The 22986-nt window shown below is 48.3% G+C and overlaps 1 protein-coding gene across 7 annotated transcripts in view; it reads right to left on the bottom strand.

Moving 5' to 3' along the window:
- GRAMD1B (GRAM domain containing 1B) overlaps positions 1–22986 on the bottom strand; it is a 187999-nt gene that overhangs the window by 58258 nt on the left and 106755 nt on the right. The window contains exon 1 of one of the 7 annotated variants that reach the window (XM_061440643.1): positions 11366–11388. The exons of the other annotated variants lie outside the window; for them this stretch is intronic. Coding sequence (XP_061296627.1) covers positions 11366–11376 — 11 coding nt within the window. The 5' untranslated portion in view covers positions 11377–11388. Of the gene's footprint in view, positions 1–11365; positions 11389–22986 lie in introns of those variants that run through there. 7 annotated transcript variants of the gene reach the window in all.

Here is a 22986-nt window from a genome sequence, read left to right as displayed (position 1 = left end):
TTAAATAAGCAGGGTGACAATATACAGTCTTGATATACTCCTTTTCCTATTTGGAACCAGTCTGTTGTTCCATGTCCAGTTCTAACTGTTGCTTCCTGACCTGCATACAGATTTCTCAAGAGGCAGATCAGGTGGTCTGGTATTCCCATCTCTTTCAGAATTTTCCACAGTCTATTGTGATCCACACAGTCAAAGGCTTTGGCATAGTCAATAAAGCAGAAATAGATGTTTTTCTGGAACTCTCTTGCTTCTTCCATGATCCAGCAGATATTGGCAATTTGATCTCTGGTTCCTCTGCCTTTTCTAAAACCAGCTTGAACATCAGGAAGTTCACAGTTCACATATTGCTGAAGCCTGGCTTGGAGAATTTTGAGCATTATTTTACTAGCGTGTGAGATGAGTGCAATTGTGCGGTAGTTTGAGCATTCTTTGGCATTGCCTTTCTTTGGGATTGGAATGAAAACTGACCTTTTCCAGTCCTGTGGCCACTGCTGAGTTTTCCAAATTTGCTGGCATATTGAGTGCAGCACTTTCACAGCATCATCTTTCAGGATTTGAAATAGCTCAACTGGAATTCCATCACCTCCACTAGCTTTGTTCGTAGTGATGCTTTCTAAGGCCCACTTGACTTCACATTCCAGGATGTCTGGCTCTAGGTCAGTGATCACACCATCGTGATTATCTGGGTCGTGAAGAGCTTGTCAGAGGAATTGCCGATGGAGAAGACCCCAGGGTTGCTGGGACTGGGCATGAAGGTGTGGTTCTCAAAACTATGGACCTCCCTAGTGGCTCAGTGGTAAAGAATCTGCCTGCCAATACAGGAGATACAGGTATGATCCCTGGGTTGGGAAGATACCCCAGAAAAGGAAATGGCAATGCCTTCCAGTATTCTTGCCTGGGAAATTACATGGACAGAGACGCCTGGTGGGCTACAGTCCACAGAGTCACAAAGAGTCAGACACAACTTAATGACTAACCAATAACATGACACAACACACCTTCTTTTGGTGCAGGAGCTTGATAATTAATCATGAGATCCCGTGCCCACAGCCATACTACAAGCACCTCATCCCTCCCTGCCCTTAGTATCATCGAGTTAAAGCTGATTCTGATATCCAGTTGTCCCTAATTCCCAACAGCTGACTATTCTGTTAACCAGCCATGCACCTCCCATCCCCATGACAATTCGGAAGTCTCATCAGTAATCCTCCTCACTTCTTTATAATAGCACTGCAAATATCCATGCAAATTAGCCAGCTCCACTTTGAATTTTCCTATAGCACATGTTCGAGTGTCTGAGACAGGAAGGCCCACAGGTGTATTTGCATAACATTTGCATGAAATTTCCATGCTACCTGCAAATGCCTCCATTAAATCTGTCCACCTAAAATGGATCCAAATTCAGAATTTAGGGGAATTCCCTGAAGATGGTTGATTTTCGATTCCTCTCTGTGTTCCTGCTTGTCACATAGTGGCTCTGTACCCATTAAATGCACACAGCACAGAAGATGGGAAGGGCAGACCCAATCAGAACTTTGTAAAGAAGAAAAATGGCCCAGATCACAAATCCTAATTGGGCTCCACGCTCCCCTTGGGCTCTCCTCCCTGGAGAGCAAAATACCAAGTCATTTAGGAAACAAACAAACAAACAAACAAAAAACTTCCCAGGCCTGTTCAGTTCTTGTTACAATGTCCTGAAGCTCTTGGTCTTGGCCTTCTTTACCCATGAATACAAAACCACAGTCTCAGGGATGACTGTTCCAGAGTTAGAAGGGCTCATCTGATCCAGTCCTCTCTCTGTTATGGATGAAGCACAGGTCCAGAGAGATGATGTGACTGTCCACCAAGGGGTTAGCAGGAAGCCGGACGGGGTGCTCAGTAGGGGAAGTCTCAGTGACATTCCCCCCTCCCCACGCTTTTTAGGATAGCAGATGGGGTGGGGTTTGGAAAGGACAGAAAATGTAGTACAGTTCCCCTAAGAGGACCGCCTGGTGACCATGTACAGAGCTCACTCTTTGAGAGCCTAGCACTTAGAACCTAGACCTGGCAACAACTTTGCCACTGGGTCCAATTCCTTGTTTAAGGGAGAAAAAGCCAACGGTGCCTTATGTGTCACACTGTGATTACCTGGTTGAAGAGAAGGGCCAGACAGCCTCTAAAGAGATGCCCTTTTGTTGCTGTTGGCACTTTTTGCTGGTCTGTTTTATTCTTGCCTGGAGAATCCCACGCACAGAAGGAGAGCCTGGTGGGCTACAGTCAACGGGGTCACAGAATGGGACACAACTGAAGTGACTCAGCATATACAGCACGCATTGTTTATGGCATAGAAGCTCTCTTCCCAACTTACGCTAAAGCAGGTCTCTCTCAGCCTGGTTCCAGCACACCACACTCTGGCCAGAATGTAGCATCATGCTACATTTCAGCAAGGTTAAGGATAATGCTCTTCCTTCCTGCCACAATTCATACAATACAACTTCAGACCGTGACACAGAGTGGGTCTCCCTCCACTGCCAGAAGACCAAGATTCTGACAGAGATGAACAGCTCGTTCCCTCTTTTCTGTGCTAGTAACTTGCTGAAATGCCCTGGGGGCTTTCCAAGTTGGGCCTTTGGGTGAAATAGACACAGTGTTCAGGGACAGGTTCTGTTTGAAATTTGGAACCAAGAACGCAGAACTAGATTGTTACCAGATCAGACCAAGGGCAGGGACACTTTACAAACGGAAGCTCGACAATTCTCCAGACTCACTATGTGGCCAATGGTCACCCCAATATTGGCTCAAAGGGTCCACATGGCCCAGCCCCCACCCCCTCTCTGCACTGTCCCTCACTGGGTCCCCATCTCTGTAGCTACTGTGTAGACAATTCAGGGCACTTTTTATGGCCAACAATTTCCACTGACTCATTCTTCCATCCCTATCTTGTTCAAGTACCTATGTGAAGTTAATTAAAAAAAAAAAAAAATCCTACAAAAGGAATGAAAGGTAGCAGAGCCCATCCAAAACATCTGCAGCCAGCCGTCTAATGTCTTCTAGGTACATACTCGATGGAGGCTTCCCAGGTGATGTGGGGTAAAGGATCCACCTGCAGATGCAGGAGATTGGGGTTTGATCCCTGGATCAGGAAGGTCCCCTGGAGGAGGAAATGGCAACCCACTTCAGTATTCTTGCCTGGGAAATCCCACGGACAGAGGAGCCGGGTGGGCTACAGTCTATGGGGTTGCAATGAGTAGGACACGACTGAGCACACGGCAGGTACATACTAGATACATTCTCATTAGGGAGTTAACTTAAGCCTGGAAAAGTACTTGTGGAGAAGATCTTAGCAGTGACTTCAGTTGTTGATGAATTTATTAATTGACCAATTAACAAAAAGACAAGGTCCATGGAAAGTCTTTGGCCAGGGAGAAAGGCAGAAGGGTATCAGTTACCCTTTTACTGGTGTTTCTGGTTCAGAGAGGTGATGGGTGAAGAGAGGGTCAGAGACTGGGCAAAGGTTGCCTGCCTTTTCCAACACAAGCCAAGGAGGACAGATTCTCATCACAGTGGCCACAGGCTCCATCCACCCCACTCCCCCACTCCCTGGCTTTCCTGAAGCTTCTGTTCAGCCCAGAGTTTGGAATTCAATCCAGGAACAGGCATGACAAACACTATTTTTCATTTCCATGGAGACCAGGGCCTGCAGTAGAACCAGGACTCCATGCCTGAAATGCCAAAACAGCCTGACCCACTTTCCCCCTTCCGACAAGAACAAAGTAAGTTCATTTGAGTCCGGCCAGAGCTGAGGGACAAGCCAGAGCTCCAGTCATCTCTATGGACGTTTCAAAGAGGAACAAATGACGATAACCTCTGAAAATTGATGACGCGACAGAACCAGTGGACATGAATTGTTTTGCCCAAAGGGTGCACAGGCTGCACCAAATCCATTCTGTGTCCTTGGCCTCACCTTCTGGAGGGATGGACTTGATGGCCAGCAGTCCATTCCTGGGATCCACACTCAGGGATCTCCCTCAACTTCTTTTGTACCACTTTCTCCTTCCCTCTGTTCTGGCCTCCTTGGATCTTTCTGTTCCTCAAACACACCAAGTTCACCCCTGCCCCAGAACTCTCCCCCTACAGTTCTGAACTCGGATTCCTTTTCAACCTTTAAGTCAAAATTCAAACGTCCCCTCCCTAGAGTAGCCTGTTTTGAAGAACCCCTGCATCTACGGTGCCCTCCCTGTCTCCAGGAGGTCCTCACATCATTCCACTTCCCCACTCCACGGCACTTGTCAGGACTGGGAGTTGTCTTTATTTGTTGTTGTTGTCATTCAGTTGCTTACACTGGACTGAACACCCCGTAGGGGCCGGGGCCTTGTCTACTGTGTGGTTCCCCAGTGCCTCCAGCTCAGTAGGATCACAGATATGTATTGCATGAATAAAGGAATGAGCTCTTTCAACAACGACTGTTCAGCTACTCCATTAAGAGATTTCTTTCTCAAGCTTGCCCCAGATCTGCCTTCTGAGAATACCAGCCCACTGGTTCTTATTCTGATTTCTGGATCCATGAAAACTAAAATGTGACATCACTTCCAGACTTTGCTGGCCTGGTCACTTTGTCTAGACATAAGCGTACATATCTGAGTTTAAATTCTGTGCTGTTTCGTGTACCCTTGAGAAAAGTCCCTTTATCTTTCCATGTATCTGTGTTCCTTGCCTGTTGGATGATCACAACCTAGCTTACTAGGATGGGGGACAGAAGCTTAAAAAAAAAAAGCAGCACATCCCCAAAGTAAAGGGGTCCCTATAATCTGTTTACGGAGGCAAAAGGGGGGTTAGAAGTAGGGAGTGAATTTCCAGTTAAGGAACTGCATCCTGTTTCTACATTCCGTCCTGTCCACGAAGCAAAGACCTGGAGTAAAACACAAACTGCCGCTATTCACACCTTTAGCTAGCCCCCACTTCCACAGGGCTAGGAGGGCAAAGACTTAGCATGAAGCAGGAGATGCTGAAATGAAACAGGCACTTACTGATGACGGACGAGTTCCCTTCTGAGGCTGTTCACAGCAGGACAAACCTAAAGTCTGGGAGAAGAGTCCTGCGGGTTTGCAGGCAGTGCTGGCTGAACTGATCTATAATGACAGTCTGCAGTCTGGAAGCGGCCTTAGTGGGCATGCAATCCCAACCCCCACTGGATGCAGGAGCTCCCTCTTCGAGGCCCTGACAACAGCCACCCAATCCCCACACCTCAGGTTTCCAAGGAGAGAGCACCCACTAGGTGGCTGCGTACATGTTAGAACAGCTCCAAAGTTTTAAGCCCTGTGGTCCTTAGTTCTCCACGATTCTTGGTGATCATTTTCCATCCAGCTATCTCTGAGCTTTACAGTCTTTAGAAATTAAGCTGACTTTGCTGACTGGGTGTCGTTAAACCGGCAATTACTGAACACCTACTACGTATGCGTCTCCCGTGTTTTACACATTCTCCCTGAGGACCCCACGGGACAGCCAACTGTGTTGTGGTTCTTTGTAGATACACAGGATTAAATACACATTATTAAACATGATACTGAATACACAAGAGGAACTTAATACATTTACACTTGACTATCAATCTCAATCAAATATAAGTACAATCCACTCAAAATATTTCAGAAGCCTCAATACCACAAACCACTGGGACAAGGCAGGGAATTCAACTGAATAGAACTTCTGGCTTCGTCTAAGTTTGATCCACAAGGGCCCCACACCCAACTTCTGCAAGAGAAATGTTGCTACTAAAACTACAAGGAGCTTGTGCAGAATCCATCCGTTCCTTCAACTGTTCATCCATCCATCCATCCATTCATCCAATTAACAGCTGAAGAGACACACTCCAAGCCAGATAATGCTCTAGGCATGAGGGACTCAGTCTTTTTCTTTAAGGAATCTATCACCTGTGAGAGAGACAGACGTGTAATTAACTAACCCTGCAGTAAGAGCTACATGCTGCTGCTAAGTCGCTTCAGTCGTGTCGGACTCTGTGCGACCCCATAGATGGCAGCCCACCAGGCTCCGCGGTCCCTGGGATTCTCCAGGCAACAACACTGGAGTGGGTTGCCATTTCCTTCTCCAACGCATGAAAGTGAAAAGTGCAAGTGAAGTCGCTCAGTCGTGTCCGACTCTTAGCGACCCCATGGTCTGCAGCCTACCAGGCTCCTCCATCCATGGGATTTTCCAGGCAAGAGTACTGGAGCTACATGGAGTCAATCAAAACAGTTCCCCCAGTCACCTGTCAAGGAAGCCAGGCAGTCCTGATTTGGCTCCTTTCCCTGTGTGTGAAGTGAAGATTGCTCAGTTGTGTCTAACTCTTTGCGACTCCATGGACTATATAGTCCATGGAATTCTCCAGGCCAGAATATTGGAGTGGATAGCCTCTCCCTTCTCCAGGGAATCTTCCCAACCCAGGGATTGAATCCAGGTCTCCTGCATTGCAGGCAGATTCTTTACAAGCTGAGCTGAGCCACAAGGGAAGCCCAAGAATACTGGAGTGGGTAGCCTATTCTTTCTCCAGTGGATCTTCCTGACCCAGGAATCAAACTGGGGTCTCCTGCATTGCAGGTGGATTCTTTATCAACTGAGCTATCAGGGAAGCCCTCCCTGTGTGTGATCTGGGAGCAAATCCCTCCTCTCTGCACTTCAGCTTCAGCCTGTGAGAAGATTGGATGTGAATGTGGCCTAGCCCCCCACAGAGAAGTGGGGTGGGGGTGATAAAAAGCATATACAGGACACATGGTGAACTCCTGAGAGCAGAGCATTCTCTCAAAGGAACCCAGATCTAAATCCAGCAAAGGATCCAGAAACAGGATCCAGGCAGTCTGGGGGGTGTGTGTGTTAGTCGCTCAGTCGTGTCGACTCTCTGCAGTCCTGTAGACTGAAGTCCGCTAGGCTCCTTTGTCCACCGGATTTTTCAGGCCAGAACACTGGAGTGGGCTGCCAGTTCCTTCTTCAGGGGATCTTCCCGACCCAGGGATCGAACCCAGGTCTCCCACAATGCAGGCAGATTGTTTACCATCTGAGCCACCAGGCAGTCAGGCCCCTAGTTATTTCAGCATCACCTGCTTTCCCTCTGGTCAGGGCAACGCCACTGGAGGGACCAGAGGCCGGGGCTGGCTGTCAGGACAAAGTCCCAACCAGGCCGGCAGTCCAGGTGGTGTGCAAAGTGTAGGTGCCCAGGGGTACAGAGCAGCATTTGGCATATTTTTCCCTCCTGCGGCTCCTTCCTAACCTTGCTGTCTGAGCTAAGCAAGTGGCTAAACCCCTCCAGACCCTGTGGATTCAAACACAGTTCTGACTCACTTTCTGGTAGAGAACAAACAGAAACAGAGCTGAAGAAGAACCATTACGTTGGGCTTCTCAAGTGGCTTAGTGGGTAAAGAACCTGTCTGCAATGCAGGAGACACAAGAGATGCAGGTTCGATCCCTAGGTTTGGGCAGATCCCCTGGAGAAGGGCATGGCAACCCACTCTAGTATTCTTGCTTGGAGAATCCCGTGGACAGAGGAGCCTGGCGGGCTGGAGTCCATAGGGTTGCAAAGAGTCGGATACGACTAAAAAGACTGAAGCAAGTAAGATCATAGAAATTTTAGAACCAAGAAGTCTGTAGGAGGCTCAGCCAATCTGTCCATTTGCTGGCAGACATCTATGTCACCCAGAGAGGCTGTACCCTCATATAAATATATTCAGAAGGGGAGTGGGAGGGGCTTCCCAGATGTTCACAGTAGCTTTGTATCCTGGGTCTTGCCTGGTGGTCCAATGATGAGGACTTCGCCTTCCAACGCAGGGGGCACAGGTTCGATCCCTGCTCAGGGAGCTAAGATCTCAGAGGCTTCATGGCCCCAAAAACAAAAACATAAACAACAGAAGCAATGTTGTAACAGATTCAACAAAGACTTTAAAAAGGGTCCACATTAAAAAAATCTTAAGTAAAATATATCTTGAGCTGGTGCTGGTTACACAGGTGTATTTAGTTTGCAAAAATTTATCAAGCTCTATGCTTGTGATATGTGCAATTTTCTGCATATATGTGTGTGTATATTATACTTCAATAAAAAGTTTTAAGCACACAAAATTTTAATAAAAAAATTTTTTTTTTTTTTTTGGCTGAGCCACATGGCTTGCAAGATCTTGGCTCCTTGACCAGGAATCAAACCTGGGCCATGGCAGTGGAAGTACAGAGTCTTGATCATTGGACTGTCAAGAAATCCCAATTTAAAAAATTTTTAAAGAACATAGAAACTGAGGGATGAATGTCCGCTCTTATCAGTAGCCTTCTTTAAAATAAAATATATTCAGAGTACAAAATTCCAGGGCTTTCCTCTATGATCCTTCTCATTGTCTCCTGCAACCATCAGGAAGTTCTTTGTGATTAAAAAAAAAAACAAAAAACCTTGTTATAATGCACTCAACGCCATTTTCTTTTATTCCAGCTTTCCCAGACTTGAGGTCGGTTCATTAACTACAGCACCACCTCTGTTCCTATTCTCCTTCCTTGGATAGAATGCATCTAAGGCCTCAAACCTATTTTTAGAAGTTTAAAATCATTTCTCCTACATCTCCACCTAATCTTTGTTTACAGTCTACCTCAAGTGACAGGGAGAGAATTAACTGATGATGTAACTCATTTCACCTTTGGACAACTGTTCTTATTTTAAGCTCAATCTGTTTCCTGTGGCTTCCCACCAAAGGTCCCACATATCTGCCCCCTTGGCAGGTGTAGAATAAATCACATTTCTCTTCCAAATGCACTTTTAAAGTGGCTTTTGTGCTCCCTCAGCCTTTTCTCCTTCAGACTTGCTAGTCTCTCCAGCCTACCCCTCAGCCAAGGGGTTCACTCTCCTCTAAATGAATTCCAGTTCCTCAATCCCCCTTTAACTATGGAGCCCAGACACGGTTGTAGAACAGCAAATAAGTTTTCTGATGAGCTCAGAATAGAGCAGAACCATCACTCCATGTGCTCTGGAAATGAGACTGCAAACATATATTTTTGGAGTCATCTTCTGAATCAGAGGAATCTAGAATTAGTCACTGGTCTCTTACATATCTCTGGCTACAGCCTTGGGGCTACAGAGAGTGCCTGGATGCACAAAGTATGCTTGTATCCCTACAAGAGATACTCCCCGCGCCCACCATTCCTTCCCCCTCCTGGACAAACTCAAGTTCTGGTGGAATGATGAAGAATCCACTCAGCTCTCAGCCCAACTCAGGTTATATTCCAATTCTGAACCTTTATATGAGCATCTCCAGGACAGATACGGAACCACAGCAATGCTCTCAAGTGCAAATGCTTTCCTCCTTTCAGTCCAAACACTTGCTCCTTGGACCCTAACTGCCTGACTTGCAGAAAAGCTGAGGTTTCACCTGGCTGGCCAAGAGCAGAACAGTGAGCTTCCATCTGAGGTCACTAGGAAAAGTGAATTCATTCAGCCCTCTGTCTGTCACCATATAGAAGGATGTGTGTGTGTGCAAACATGAGCAAGGTGAAGGCCGCTCACGTCTTTCACACTTTCTCAGGGAGGTCTCAGGTGATCATCAGGCCATTCTAATCAGGACTAATTCACAGGTCAGCAAATTATGACCCAAGGGCCAAATCCAGCCCAACACCCATTTTGTGTGACCCACGAGCTAAAAATGGTTCTTAACATCTTTAAACGGTTGGGGGTAAAAAGCCTATCTTGTGATGTGTGAAAATTGTATGAAATGGAAATTTCAGAGTCCATAAATGAGGTTTTATTGGGAACACAGCCATGTGCGTTTGTCCTTCTATGTCTGTGGCTGCTTCTGCTGTACAAAGTAGTGTTGAGTCATCGCAACGGAGACGGCCTGGGTCACAATGCCTAAAGTATCTATGCTCTGCGTCTTACAGAAACAGCTGGCAACCCCTGGCCGAACAGTGTGTGACCTTGAAAGATCAGTGCGGTGCGTCTGCCTCTCCTCTGTCAAGCTGGGGAGGAGGGTGTGTCTGTGACCCACCAATAAGGCACCTGTGCTTGACAACTCCAAGGCTGAGAAAAGGGGCTGCAAGTTGGCTCTTGCCTGCACAGAACATTCGTAGGGCCAGGAACAGGAGGAGCTTTTCTCCCAGGTAGGATGACAGAAGCTCCCACTCCTTCATTCTCTCCCAGTGGGGTACCACTGTCCATGGCCTCAACACTGACATACTCCTGCCACGGCAGCTCCCTGAAACACCCCTTTCTCCCCCTTTCCTTCAAGGCCAGCTCCTTCCACCCGGGTCCTAAACTTCTCCAACCCACAGAGTACTATCCAAGGCAAAGGAGGAAGGCATGCCCACCTCCAGGCTAGCCGGGAGAGGGAGGTGGGAAGCGGAGGAGCCAGGGGGTGTCCACAGAAGCAGTTTGCTGCGAAGTGTCACAGAAGGTAAAGAAGCGAAGATCCCTTCCCCCCAGCCCTGGCTAAGCGCCTGGCTGAGTCTCCGAGGAGACAGAGCTTCAAATCCTCCCCCACCCTCCACTTGCCTAAATCAAGCAAATAACTAACAATGCAAGGAGGTGTGGGGGAGTAAGGCCCAGCCACTGGGTATCTATTTTCTGAAAACACATGGCAAATCTCTGAGCCAAATGCCGGCTAAGCCAAAGAATAAACAAATCCCTTTATTTCCCTGAGACTGGAGCTATCAACTTGCCCTCTCATCCTCTCCTCCCGTTAGCCAGAGCCATCCATCAAAGCAGCAGTATCTGTCTGTGAGAAGGTGGCCTCACCTCTGCTCTGGTCACCTCTCCCCCACCAGGGGCACCCCAGAGTTAAGTCAGTGGGTGGAGACCTGGAGGAGCACATGGCCTGTCCACACCTCCCCCAGAAGCTCCGGCCTGGTCGCCCCAGAATGCAATCCTCTGCCCTTTTTTCTCCAAGTTACAGGCCCTTGAATAAGTCTCTATGGCCAAGGGGACTCCATCAGCCTGAACCCCACCCCTCCCTCCAGCCGCCCTGGGCCCACCCCTCCCGGCTCTACGGCTCAGCTCAGGCAGTGCTGCCCTGAGGAAGGTGAGGAAGGGGGAGAGAAAAGAGCCAGGGAGGAAAAAGAATGAGGCATCTCTGTAGCATGATGTCACCCCGGCTGCTTTTGGATCCCCCCAACACAGAACAGAAGCAAACAACATGGACTCCGGATTTACTGTGCCTGGAAAGGTCTGTGTTCTCGGCGGTTCCGGTGGCCTGCGCCAGCTGGAAACAGCTCGGCAGCTAGAGAGACAGGCCCTTGCTCCAGCCCCCGGGGCCCCCATCCGACTCCTGGGCATAGGCCCCCCTTCCAAAAAAAAAAAATGCGCGGAGGAAACAAAGATGGACTGACATATACATACACGCACACACAAGCGTCAGCAAGAGTGAGCACTAACCTGGCAGCCATTGGGAAGGTAGTGGAGCACAGTGCAGAGCTCATTCATTCATGCACTGGGCAGTGGGGGGCGGGGGCGGGGAGCGGGGGCCCTGGGGGCGCCGGAGGGCACGCACCTCCATGACCATCCCACGGCCCTGTGGCTAACGGCGGGGGGCAGGGCGCTCACAAGCTGGGGGAGCTTCCTTTCTCTGCTGTTGCCAACCGCTCTGGAATGGTAAGCATGACTCCCCGTCAATTTCTACCCGCCTCCCTCCCCTGCGGCCGGTATTTGGCGTGGTCTTGCAGTCGAACCAGAACACCGCCGAGCCCCTCTCTCCCAGCCCTCACTCCTTTTCTCTCTCTCCCTCGGACTCCCTCCCAAGACAGCTGTTCCCGGATCCTGCACGCACGCGCACAGCGCACAGACACACTCAGCCACGCACCCCTCCGGCGCGCGGACACACTCGCACACACGCACGCAGACACGCGCGCGCACACCCCGCCGCCGCCGCCGCCGCCTGCCGCTTTACATAAGCAACTCTTCGGTGCAGTCAGCTTGCTCGCTCTCAATTATTCATGCCGCCCTGGAGGACCGAGCCGCTGGGGCGGCGAGCGCCGTTATTTCCTCTCCATCCCCCAATCTGACAAAACACCAGATGATGCTCCCGAGAGATTCTGCTCCCTTTGCTGCCACCAATTATTTCCCAGGTGTTGCCTATTAGGTCAACCTGTATCAAGGAGGTGATACTAAATCAAAACACAAGTGCCTGGCTCAAAATAGAGCCTTGCATCTTTCAAAGGATGACAACTGCGCTTATTGCCTGAGCCTTGGGAACAGAGGAAGGGAAAGCGGCGGCATTGGAGACCACAGAAAATGACCGGGACTCTTCAGGGAAGCCTACCCCGGACTTCCAAGGCAGCAGGCCGTGATACCTGTGGGTCAGAGCCTTAACAAGTAAAACAATTACATCCACGACAAAGCATGGTCATCTCAAACTCTAAGCGGCACCTCCAAGAAAAAAAAAATTTTTTTCTCCTGTCCATTCACTGGAATGGGGCTTCCCTGGTGGCTCAGTGGTAAAGAATCCGTCTGCCAATGCAGGAGATATGGGTTCAATCCCTGGGTTGAGAAGATCCCGCAGAGAAGAAACCCACTCTAGTATTCTTGCCTGGAGAATTCCGTGGACAGAGGAGCCTGGTGGCCTACAGTCCATGGGGTCACGAAGAGCTGGACACAATTGAGTGACAAAACAACATTCACCGGAATGCAGCACTGGTACAGAAACAGTCCAGATGAATATTCTTTCGGATGAGAGGTATTCTATTCAAAATGACTTTAATGGAATACTGTGAAAGTCATTTATGACTTACAAAGCACTTTCATTCACATTAATTCACTTGATTTCCACAAGAATCACCTACAAAGCCTTTGTTAGGATCACAGCTATCAAAAGGATGCTGAGCCCTGGAAAGGTGGGAGGTCCCATGGCAACAAAGGCTGAGCTGGGAATCCAGACCACCTGACTTGAAATCCCATAAAACCCCAAGGATGACTGTCAGAATTCAGAGTACCACCAGTATTTTTTGAGGGGAGGAGCAAAGGGATCCAAAATCTGGACCAAAACAAACATCAAAAGCAATGGTGACAGCTCACTGTTTCTCAAACTTTAAGGATCTTCTTAAACCACAGATTTTGATGTACTAAGTCTAGGGGAGGGCCCAAGAGTCGACTGTTATAACAAACTCCCAGGTGATGTCCATGTTGCTATTTCATGGACCACACTTTTGAGTAGCAAAGGATTGGTTTATGCATTCTCATTCTTCAGGTGTCCCTAAAGGGCAGAGTTTGGTTTGCCTGCTGCAGCTGCACAGGATAACATGCTGAAGGTGAGTAATAATTATGATCCATCGATGCCACCTGTGTCCTCACCAGACTCAATACTTGTTGGGCATCTGTTGGCAAAAAGTCTCATTCTGGGACTGCCAAGCCCTATCAGCTCATCAAGAAAGGTCCTTCCGGGATTGTTTGTACCTGCAACCTGTTGAGAGAACAGCAGCCTCACAGTGTCTAGGAAGCACCTAGGTTTGCACTGTCTGGCCCCCACCTCATTTACCTAGAGGAATTTCAGTGCCAAAGAAAGGTGTGCTGGCAACGCCCTGGGCCGCAAGCACTGCCCCAGTTCTACCTGCCTGCACTTGTCTGGTCAAGTCCGGCTTTTTCTGAAATGCTGACCACCTACCTACCTCCCCTTCTGTTACTCTAGAAAAAGATCTCAGACTCTGGGGTCCAGTCTGCATTCAGAGCTATGTTTTGATGCTTTCTGGCTCTGTGACTGTTGGTTGCCCAGCTACCCTCTTCTCAGACTCATTTTCTTCATCTGCAAAAGCCAAAAATAGGTATATGTCCTCTTGTACATGGTTGAAAATAAATGATAGAATAAAGGTACAAGGAGGCTGGTTATGTCCCCCACCTCTGAGCTTATAACTGTAGTACAGAATATAGAATTTAATTGTAGCTTTTGTTGTTCATGCTGTTAGTTTTATATCCCTAAGCTTGTAGGCGACTTCTTTCATGTCCCTCCAACACGTAGGAGTACTGGGTACAACAGAAGTATCAGTAAGTATCTTTGCACTGACTGTCCCATCCTCCATTAAGATAGGCAACAAAAGGGCTAGTGAGGCCAAGCTGCCCACACCCTGGTCTTACCTTCCCTATTCACTATGTGACTCTGGACAAATCATACTTTCTGGAGACTTTGCTTCTTCCACTATGAAATGCAGAGATTTCACCTTTCTTCTGAAAGAGCTCTGCATAGCTCAACAGTGTTAGTATCTACATGATTCAGATCAACAGCAGTGGGTTAAAAAGGCAGATGCAGAGATCAGACAAAAGTCTAGTCAAAGCTATGGTTTTTCCAGTAGTCATGTAAGGGTTGGACTGTAGAGACGGCTGAGCACTGAAGAGCTGATGCTTTCTGTGTTTTTGGAGAAAACTCTTGAGAGTCCCTTGGACTGCAAGGAGATCAAACCAGTCAATCCTAAAGGAAATCAACCCTGAATACTCATTAGAGGGACTGATGCTGAAGCTCCAATACTCTGGCTAAGTGATGTGAAGAGCCAAGTCATTGGAAAAGACCCCGATGCTGGGAAAGACTGAAGACAAAAGAAGAGGGTGACAGAGAATGAGATGGTTAGATAGCATCACCGACTCAATGCACATGAATCTGAGCAACTCAAGGAGACAGTGGAGGACAGAGGAGCCATGGGGTCACGAAGAGTCAGACACAACTTAGCAACTGAACAACAGTATAAGGTTAATGAACATTACAGCATGTTTCTGAAACCTAGGCCCCCTTAGTCGAGTCCTATTCTCAACCATTAATTGTGTATGAATAGAAGGCTACTGACTTGCCGTGAGGCGGGAAGGGGCCTTTTCATACTCATGGTGTTTACAGACTTGCAGTGCTGTGCTCATCCTTCCTCAAGTCACAGTACAAACTCCAAAGAGGCCAGCTGAACCTCAGAGAGTTGGCAGTGACCTGGACAAAACTGACCGGGCTTCCCCAGATGGCATTCCTGCCCCTGACTCAAATCTCCACATTTCAAGGGCCGAACAATTTGCTGCCTAAATTCCCAAACTGCTTTTTTGTAAATGAATTTAGGACACTGAGGAGAGAGTAAGGTATCTTTTTCTGAATTAAACCTTTCCCTCAGAGATATGGAAAACTCACATGAGTTTCTATTTTTGAAAGGAAAAGCGGTTTCTGAGAGCCTTGTGCAGCATCAAAAGCACTTTCCAGAGAGCACCCTGGAGGGATCGGGGGAAGAAAAAGTTAAGGCATCTGCAAATCCAACTGAACCAAGTGGTTCCATTCAATCCAGTCCCATTCAATCACATGCTATAAAAAGGTCGGTGCCTCCACGGTATCTTGTTCATCTCAAGTGCTGTTTCGGATAAGAATGGAAAGTAGGGATGATAAAGATAAGGTCTTATCTCTGAATCCTACGCCCACCCCCAAGGAAAACAAAAGAGTTTTTAACATAGCAAACACTTCAAAGATTTTAACTAAATCTGAATTTGTTGAATAATGGGCCATGCATGCATGCTCAGTCCCTTGAGTCGTGTCTGACTCTCTTTGATCCTATGGACTGTAGCCCGCCAGGCTCCTCTGTCCATGGAATTTTCCAGGCAAGAATACTGGAACGGGTTGCGGTTGCCATTTCCTCCTCCAGGGGATCTTCCCAACCCAGGGATTGAACCTGCAGCTCCTGCATTGGCAGGTGGATTCACTAGCGCTCCCCATCCACCGGAAGCCCATTAATTACGGGAGTGATAGGCTAAAGGGAGCCTGACTCTTATCATCTAAAGCACGCGTGCTTTTCCAAAGCATAAACATCTAGGAGATTCTGAAATGTGTGGGGGTAAGTCAAAGAAGGAAAAGGAACAAAGATCTATAATGTTTACTGAGAATCGACCATGCACTGGTCACATATTTTATTTTATTATATATTTTCTTATGAAACTTTAGTCAAACAGATGAAGAAACTGAGTACAGAAACCCATCCTTACCCAAGATCACAGAAATATTTCTAAAATCCACATTTTCAAACCACACCATGCTACTTCCATAAATAAACCCCTTACTAAAGAAAAGGCACTTTTAAGTTCCCTGCGTTTAATCATAATTGCTTAGCAGCAGCAGCACTGCGTTTAGTCCTCAACACAACCCTGCAAGGTAAGTTCTATTCTTCCTACTTAGGCGAGGTGTCCATTTATTGCTCCTCAGCTCCAAATCCACCCTTCTTTGCCTCACCTTGTGATGCGGGATCTATACCCACTTTGCCAGCCAGCCTGTGAGCCTCCCTGGCACCCCAGCCTGCAGTCTCTCAGGAACTTTCTGTGCCATATACTGGGTGACAGCCACACCCATCCAAAGAGCTCTGAATCGTATTCCTATGTTGGGGGCACACTTACAAACTGTTCCCTTGTTGGGTGTTCTGCCTTGTTCCTAGAGGCCATGACTGCTCCCTACCTCTGTTATTCCTGCATTCTTTAGAGTCTGCTCTACTCATTTACCCATTAATGATTCTTCATATTGAATTTTCCCTGTTTACCATATTGGTGTGGTCTCAGTCTCCTGACTTCTCACTGCTCTATAGGGATGAGCACACAGCAGCTCAGAGGAATAAGACACTGCCCTTGTCAGTAATAATAAAATGGCTAAAAGCTTATAGAGCAGGGGTCGTCAGCCTCCGGGATCTAATGCCCGATGATCTGATGTGGAGCTGATATTTTAACAATAATACACCCAAAGTACACAATAAATGTAATGGACTTCTGCTGTGATAAACTGTGTCAGTCGTGTCCAACTCTTTGAGACCCCGTGGACTGTAGCCCACCAGGCTCCTCTGTCCATGGGATTCTTCAGGCAAGAATACTGGAGTGGGTTGCTGTGCCCTCCTCCAGGGGATCTTCCTGACCCAGGAATTGAACCCGTGTCTCTTATGGCTCCTGCATTAGCAGGCGGGTTCTTTACCACTAGTGCCACGTGGGAAGTCCCAGATATCAGTAACTGGCTGTGATCAATTAATTGTAAACACCATGGTCCTCGGACCAGCTTGAATGCCCTTAAATCATCCCCAAACCATCCCCCCCCCATGCCCCTCCCCTGCACCTGTCCGTGGAAAAGCTGTTTTCTGTGAAACCGGTCCCTGGCATCAAAAATGTTGGGGACCATGGCTCTAGGGCATTCTATGAGCCAAATCGTTTTTATACATTTAATGTGTACTCCCTCATTTAATCCTCACATCAACTCTCCTTTACAGATGAGGAAACTGAGGTATCTCAGAGATTAAATAATTTCCCTGGATTACACAGCAGAAAGAGAGACCAGAGTTTCTGACCCCACAGTCCATTCTTGGCCAGGCTGCTATCAGTTGGCTGCAGTCAGAGAGAAAGGGGGTCAAGGAAGCACAAGTGGGACATAGAAACACAACAGTCTTCCACAAAGTTTGGAAGAGAAAAAGAAATTAAATTGTTAGCTGGAGAGGTCCACATATCTCTGAAGACTTCAAAATATGAGGGGGTACCATTAAAGGTCTTTTAAGTCAGCCTCAGTGTAAAAGACTTGGTGTACCCTGGTCATCAAATACCCAGGAGACCCTAATAAATATCTCTTTTGGAATTAATGCTTGTCCGTGTTTTATGAACCATTAATGTGGGAGAACGGATGATTCACAGGTCCCCACTCTGCCCTCCCTGAGGTCCCAAACCCAGACTTTAATCCAGGGAAGCTGGGTTGGGGGTTCTGAATGAGTAGATGGATTGCCTGTGACCCAGCTGTAACCCAAGACCTCTCATGAATACTGCATCTCTCACATGAGGGACAGTGATGTCTACATAATTAAAACCTGAAGCAAGAAATGGCCAGAAGGGTGGGGACAGAGGGATGAGGATTCAGATAGATCCAGCACCACTCACACCCTACCGTACACCAACACCTCCACTAAAACCGTGCTCACTGGTTAGGTAGACTTCAGCAGGATACAAGCTTTCCCGAGAGTCAAACGCACTTGAGTAGGACAGAAAGATCCATCCCCTGGCCCACTGGGAAGAGAGCTTTCTGGGAAGGGGCTCCCTCTACGTATTAGTCACAGCGCATGTTGCCATGCCTGCTGATACTACCAATTTTCTTAGGTGTGTGCTCAGTCTCTCAGTGGTGTCCAGCTCTTTGTGACCCCATGAACTGTAGCCTGCCAGGCTCCTCTGTCAACAGGATTCTCCAGGCAAGAACACTGAAGTGGATTGCTATTTCCTTCTCCAAGGGGATCTTCCCGACCCAGGGATTGAACCCCTGTCTCCTACAGTGGCAGGTGGATTCTTCACCAAGGTGCCACCAATTTTCTTGTAACTCTATCCAAATAAAATAACTGACTCCTGAGTATCACTGTCTTCTTTTCTAAATGATCCTGACCATCAGTCCTAGATTTTCAGCCAGGATCAAATATAAATCCACAGAATGGTCTATACCAGTGACTCCCAAACTTTACTACACCCTGTATTTTTTACATACCCCAATGCCCGGTCCCAGCGTGTACCAATTAAATCAGCGAGTCTGGGGGGTTAGAGCTGGGCTTCTGTATTTTCTAATGATCCTGATGTGCAGCAAAGTTTAAGAATCACTGGTGTATAAAATTTTAATCTTAATTCACTTTTAATGTAGTACAAACATTCTTCTGAAAGAATAGTAATCTGTATTTTCCAAAAGTCAAACTTTTTTTTTTTTGAACCAAGACATTTTCCCCTATCTTTTTAGAATCTTCAGAATTAGAGTGGGTGCTCGGTGGCCATGACAAAAATCTACACACGAGAACAGTCCTTGTGTCCTGCCCCAGAGAGAAAGAAAGCCCAGACCCCCACATTACACCTCGCATGTGGAAAGGACTGGGGGCAAGGAACTGGAGTTGATTCCTGGGGAGACAAAAAATGGGATTGAGGCCAATGAAGATAATCTATGATCATGATTCAATGGGAAGCAGTTGGTAAGAAGAGTCTGTGTGGATCCCAGGAAGCATTGGGAAGTGAAAGTAGAAAAAGTGAGGAGGCCGACAGATCTGATCGGCAACTCAGGGGAAGGACCTGGTCTCACAGAAGAGGGACCATTCTAAGGCAAGGTGTCCTCTTTCCTGGAGAACCGAACTGCCCAAGCAGGAAGGCCCATGAAGAAGAAACTGCCAGGAGGGTGGCTGTAAGTGGGGTTGGAGACCTTCAAAACACAGGCACAGAGATAAGCTAATTATTTGATTATGCAAATGAAAGTTGTTTAACTTGCCCACAAACCCCAGGGTTAACGTGGAAGAGGATTAAATAATAATGTACCTGGCTCTATAAGAAGCGATTATGAGGAAGAAGAGACTTAAGGCCAAGTGCAACGTCCTCGACTACGAGACACATATAAGAACACCACAGTGCGGTGATTATCTGCACGAGGCTTCCCTTTCAGACCCAGGCACTCATTTCCTGGCTGCCTGCCTGCAGGAAGCGCTGCCGATGGGTCATACCTGAGCTCCTCCAGGGGCCCTGCCCTTGAGAAGGCTTAAGGAAGAGGGTGCCTCCTTCCTAAGAATGTGCTCAGTTGTTCAGTTGTGTCTGACTCTTTGCAACCCCATGAATTGTAGCTCGTCAGGTTCCTCTGTCCATGGAATTTCCTAGGCAAGAATACTGGAGTGTGTTGCTGTGCCCTCCTTCAGGGGATCTTCCTGACCCAGAGACTGAACCCTCATCTCCTGCTTGGCAGGCTGCTTCTCTACCACTGAGTCACCAGGGAAGCCTCCCTGAGAACAGACAGAACCAAACGGCTGGTCCATTGGCAGGATACGGAAACCTGTCCCTTTGCCTTGGTTTGGGATAATTCGGTAGGGGCATCCAGAACCAGAGCCTGGGCCGCCCGGGACTGGCCCAAGTGCGTCAATCTTGAACTTCTCCATCTATCCAATCCCGATCCCCTCACCCACTTACAGGCTTGTTCCCAAGAGCACTTTCCAATAAACCTCCTGCAGGAAAATCTGTCTCTATGTCTCTTCCAAGGTCTCTTTTCAACCTAAGACACACACCAATTACTATGAAGGAATGTGCAAGTAGGGAGGTCATAGTCCTGTCACAGGACTGTCCCCTGAAATTTAAGAAAAATGCCAAATTTCAGGCTCAAGAATTCAGTACCAGTCTAGAATTGAGAGAGAGAGAGAGAGAGAGAGAGAGAGAGAGAGAGAGAGAGAGAGAGAGAGAGACCTGACCACTTGGGACAAGTGGAAGCCCATGCTATGGTTTCTACCTCTGTCCGCCTCTGGGGAGACTAAGCCCCCTTCCAAACCACCTCTTTGTGGAGGTAACTGACCTCTCCTTAATCCTGGATTAAGGTTTTAGAGAGGGACGCCTGTTCGCTGGTGCCCCAGTTAAGATGTTGACACGTGGTACTTAAGGACAGATCTCGAGTCCTTCTGGCCGCTGGCCTAAGGCTAAAGTCGCATGACCAGCCCTCCGTCTCCCTCTCCCCACCGCCCACTCTTCCTTTAACCTAGAGAGAACCAGCCAGCTTTGGCAGCTAAGAGCTCACACCATGGTTAGGCGTCTGCACAGCACTGGAGCGGTAGGGAAGAGACGGGAGGAGCTCTGGGCTGGGGCAGGGTGTGTGTGGGGGTGTGGGGGGATGGTGACAAGTTGGAAGGATCCTAGTCACAACAACGACCCTGCCCCAGCTTGGGGTCCCTGGTGTGTGCCAGGGAGGCTGCAGTTGCCTCCTGGCCCCACTCCACACGTCGTGTCTCAGGAGTTTGGTTGGTCAGTGGAATTGGGACAGAAGAGCCAAGTAGAGAGAAAGCTCAAGAGCTCACCGGTCACGCCCCAGCTCCTCTTGAATTCACTGCAGACTCTCCGGAGGGGAACTTCCGGAGGGGAACTGAGCGGGCTCTCACAGAGGCGCCGAGAACTCGTCGCCTCCCTTTCCTTGGACCCTGGAAGTGCCACCTCCATCCAGTCTAGCTTCTGCAGGTCTGTCCAAGCTGCTCTGTGGGGCTGCAAGACCCTGCCTGGGATCCCCGATGATGTGAGTTGCTCACATCTGTGGACATCTTTTCTCAGTGTCCACTTCTCCATACACATCCAGCCCTGGCAGCCAGTCTGCTAGGCCACCCTCCCCAAGGGCAGCACTTGGGCTGCCCTTTTGGCCACTGTTCCCAAGACAGGCCTCCTCCTGGTTATGGACACAGAATATACTTGACTCTCACTGAGGACGATGCAGGCTAAGGGAGGAGTTACTGACCAGCCCCAATCCCCAAACTCACTTTATAAGACAGCACCCTCCTTCAAAAGGCACAGGCGCCCAGAGGACACACCTTCAGTGCATCCTACCTTTTCTCCAGGACTCAGTTTCCCAAATTGTTATAAGAAGTGGTTGGTCTAGGGACTTCCCTGGTGCTCCAGTGGTTAAGAATCCACCTTCCAATGCAGGAGACACGGGTCCAATCCCTAGTTCCTCCATGCCTTGGAGCAACTAAGGCCGTGGGCCACAGCTAAGATCCAATGCAGCCAAATAAATAAATGAATAATTTTTTTTAAAGAAGGGGTTGTTCTAGATGACCCCTTAAATTATTTCCTGTTCTAGAGGCCCATGACCATTCTTTACCCTCACACATCTCCAAGTGCTAATAATTTCCAAGAGAAAAAAAAAAAAGAGTCCTGTGGCCACAGACTGAAGCAGAACAAGGCAGCAAGGCTGACCAGAACAGCCAGGGCCCGTGACCGGCCATGGGGTCTGTTCTCTCTATACTCTGTCTCTTCTGAACACATCATTGCCTCAAATCACCTGCCTCTCGGCTCCCTTCCCCTGCATCTCCTATCTCTCCAGAGAAGAAGAGCTGAAACGCCGTGAGGGCGGCTGTGCCCGGCAGCTGGGAGCCAAGCCTTATTAAAGAGTTCGGACCTGGCCTTGACCTGATGAGAGCTGGAAAGGAACAGGTAGGGACCGAACTAAGAAAGTGAGCAGCCATGGGGCAAGCTGGGGATGCTGACTCACCACACGGGCATATGCTGTGACCTTCCGGCGTTACCACGTGATCCAATCAAAATCAAATCCAACCAGCACTAGCTTCCTTTCTCATGATCCACACGCTGTTATTCATTCAGCCATGCACCCCAGGTGCTGGAGAGTCCTTGATGTCAGGCGTACTGCAGAATAAGCCCTGACATATGCTAAGAGCCTTTTTCTACAAAAGGCCGAAGAATATACAAGTAGAGTGGGCGGAGATCACAATGCTCAGCATGGACCAAAACAACTGGGTTGGCCAAAATGTTCATTCGGATGTTACAGGAAAACCTGAACGAACATTTTTGGCCAACCCAATACAAAGTGGCTGTGAGAGGAACTCTGGAGACACGGGTTCGGTCCCTGGGTCAGGAAGATCCCCTAGAGGAGGGTACAGCAACCCACTCCAGTATTCTTGCCTGGAGCACCCCATGGACAGAGGAGCCCGGCGGCTACAGTCCATGGGGTCACAAAGAGTTGGACCAGACTGAAGCGACTTAGCGTGTACAGTATGCACGTGAGAGTAACTACAATACACCTGGGCTTCATCCACAGAAGCAAGTGAAGGGAGGTAATAACCCCTGCAAATAATACCTAGAAAGAGGACCTCTCTTTACAAGGTCCATTGTTCAGATAAGATAAATAAGACAGTGTGGGTCTGAACAGCCACCCCTATGACAAAGTGTAGAGTAACCAGGAATATTTAGACTAAAGGAGACATGTCTTAAAGCAAGCAGGACAGGAAATATTTGACAAAAGGAAGAGAGAGAAAAATCCAAAGGAGAGAAGAGTCCCATGTTTTGTATTTCTAGAGAGAAGTTATCAGATTGCATAACTGGGTTTGAAGGAATAGGGAGCTTTCGTAGAGTAGAGGGTATGCTTCCAGGCAAGAGGTTCATTTCACATCCTGACCTCCAGGTTGGTCCAGACGATCTTATGAAAACTCCCAACTCTGAGACATCATCTGAGGCTGAGCAATGTCCCGTCACAGATGACACCCAGTGAGCCTACAGGGTAGGGATGAGCACGGGGCCTTCTGATTTCATCCTGGAGACCAGTA

This window comes from Bos javanicus, chromosome 15 (assembly GCF_032452875.1).
Source record: "Bos javanicus breed banteng chromosome 15, ARS-OSU_banteng_1.0, whole genome shotgun sequence".
NCBI classification, from domain to species: Eukaryota; Metazoa; Chordata; class Mammalia; order Artiodactyla; family Bovidae; genus Bos; species Bos javanicus.
The sequence above is the reverse complement of the archived record's forward strand: the minus strand, read 5'-3'. Positions and strand labels throughout refer to the sequence as shown.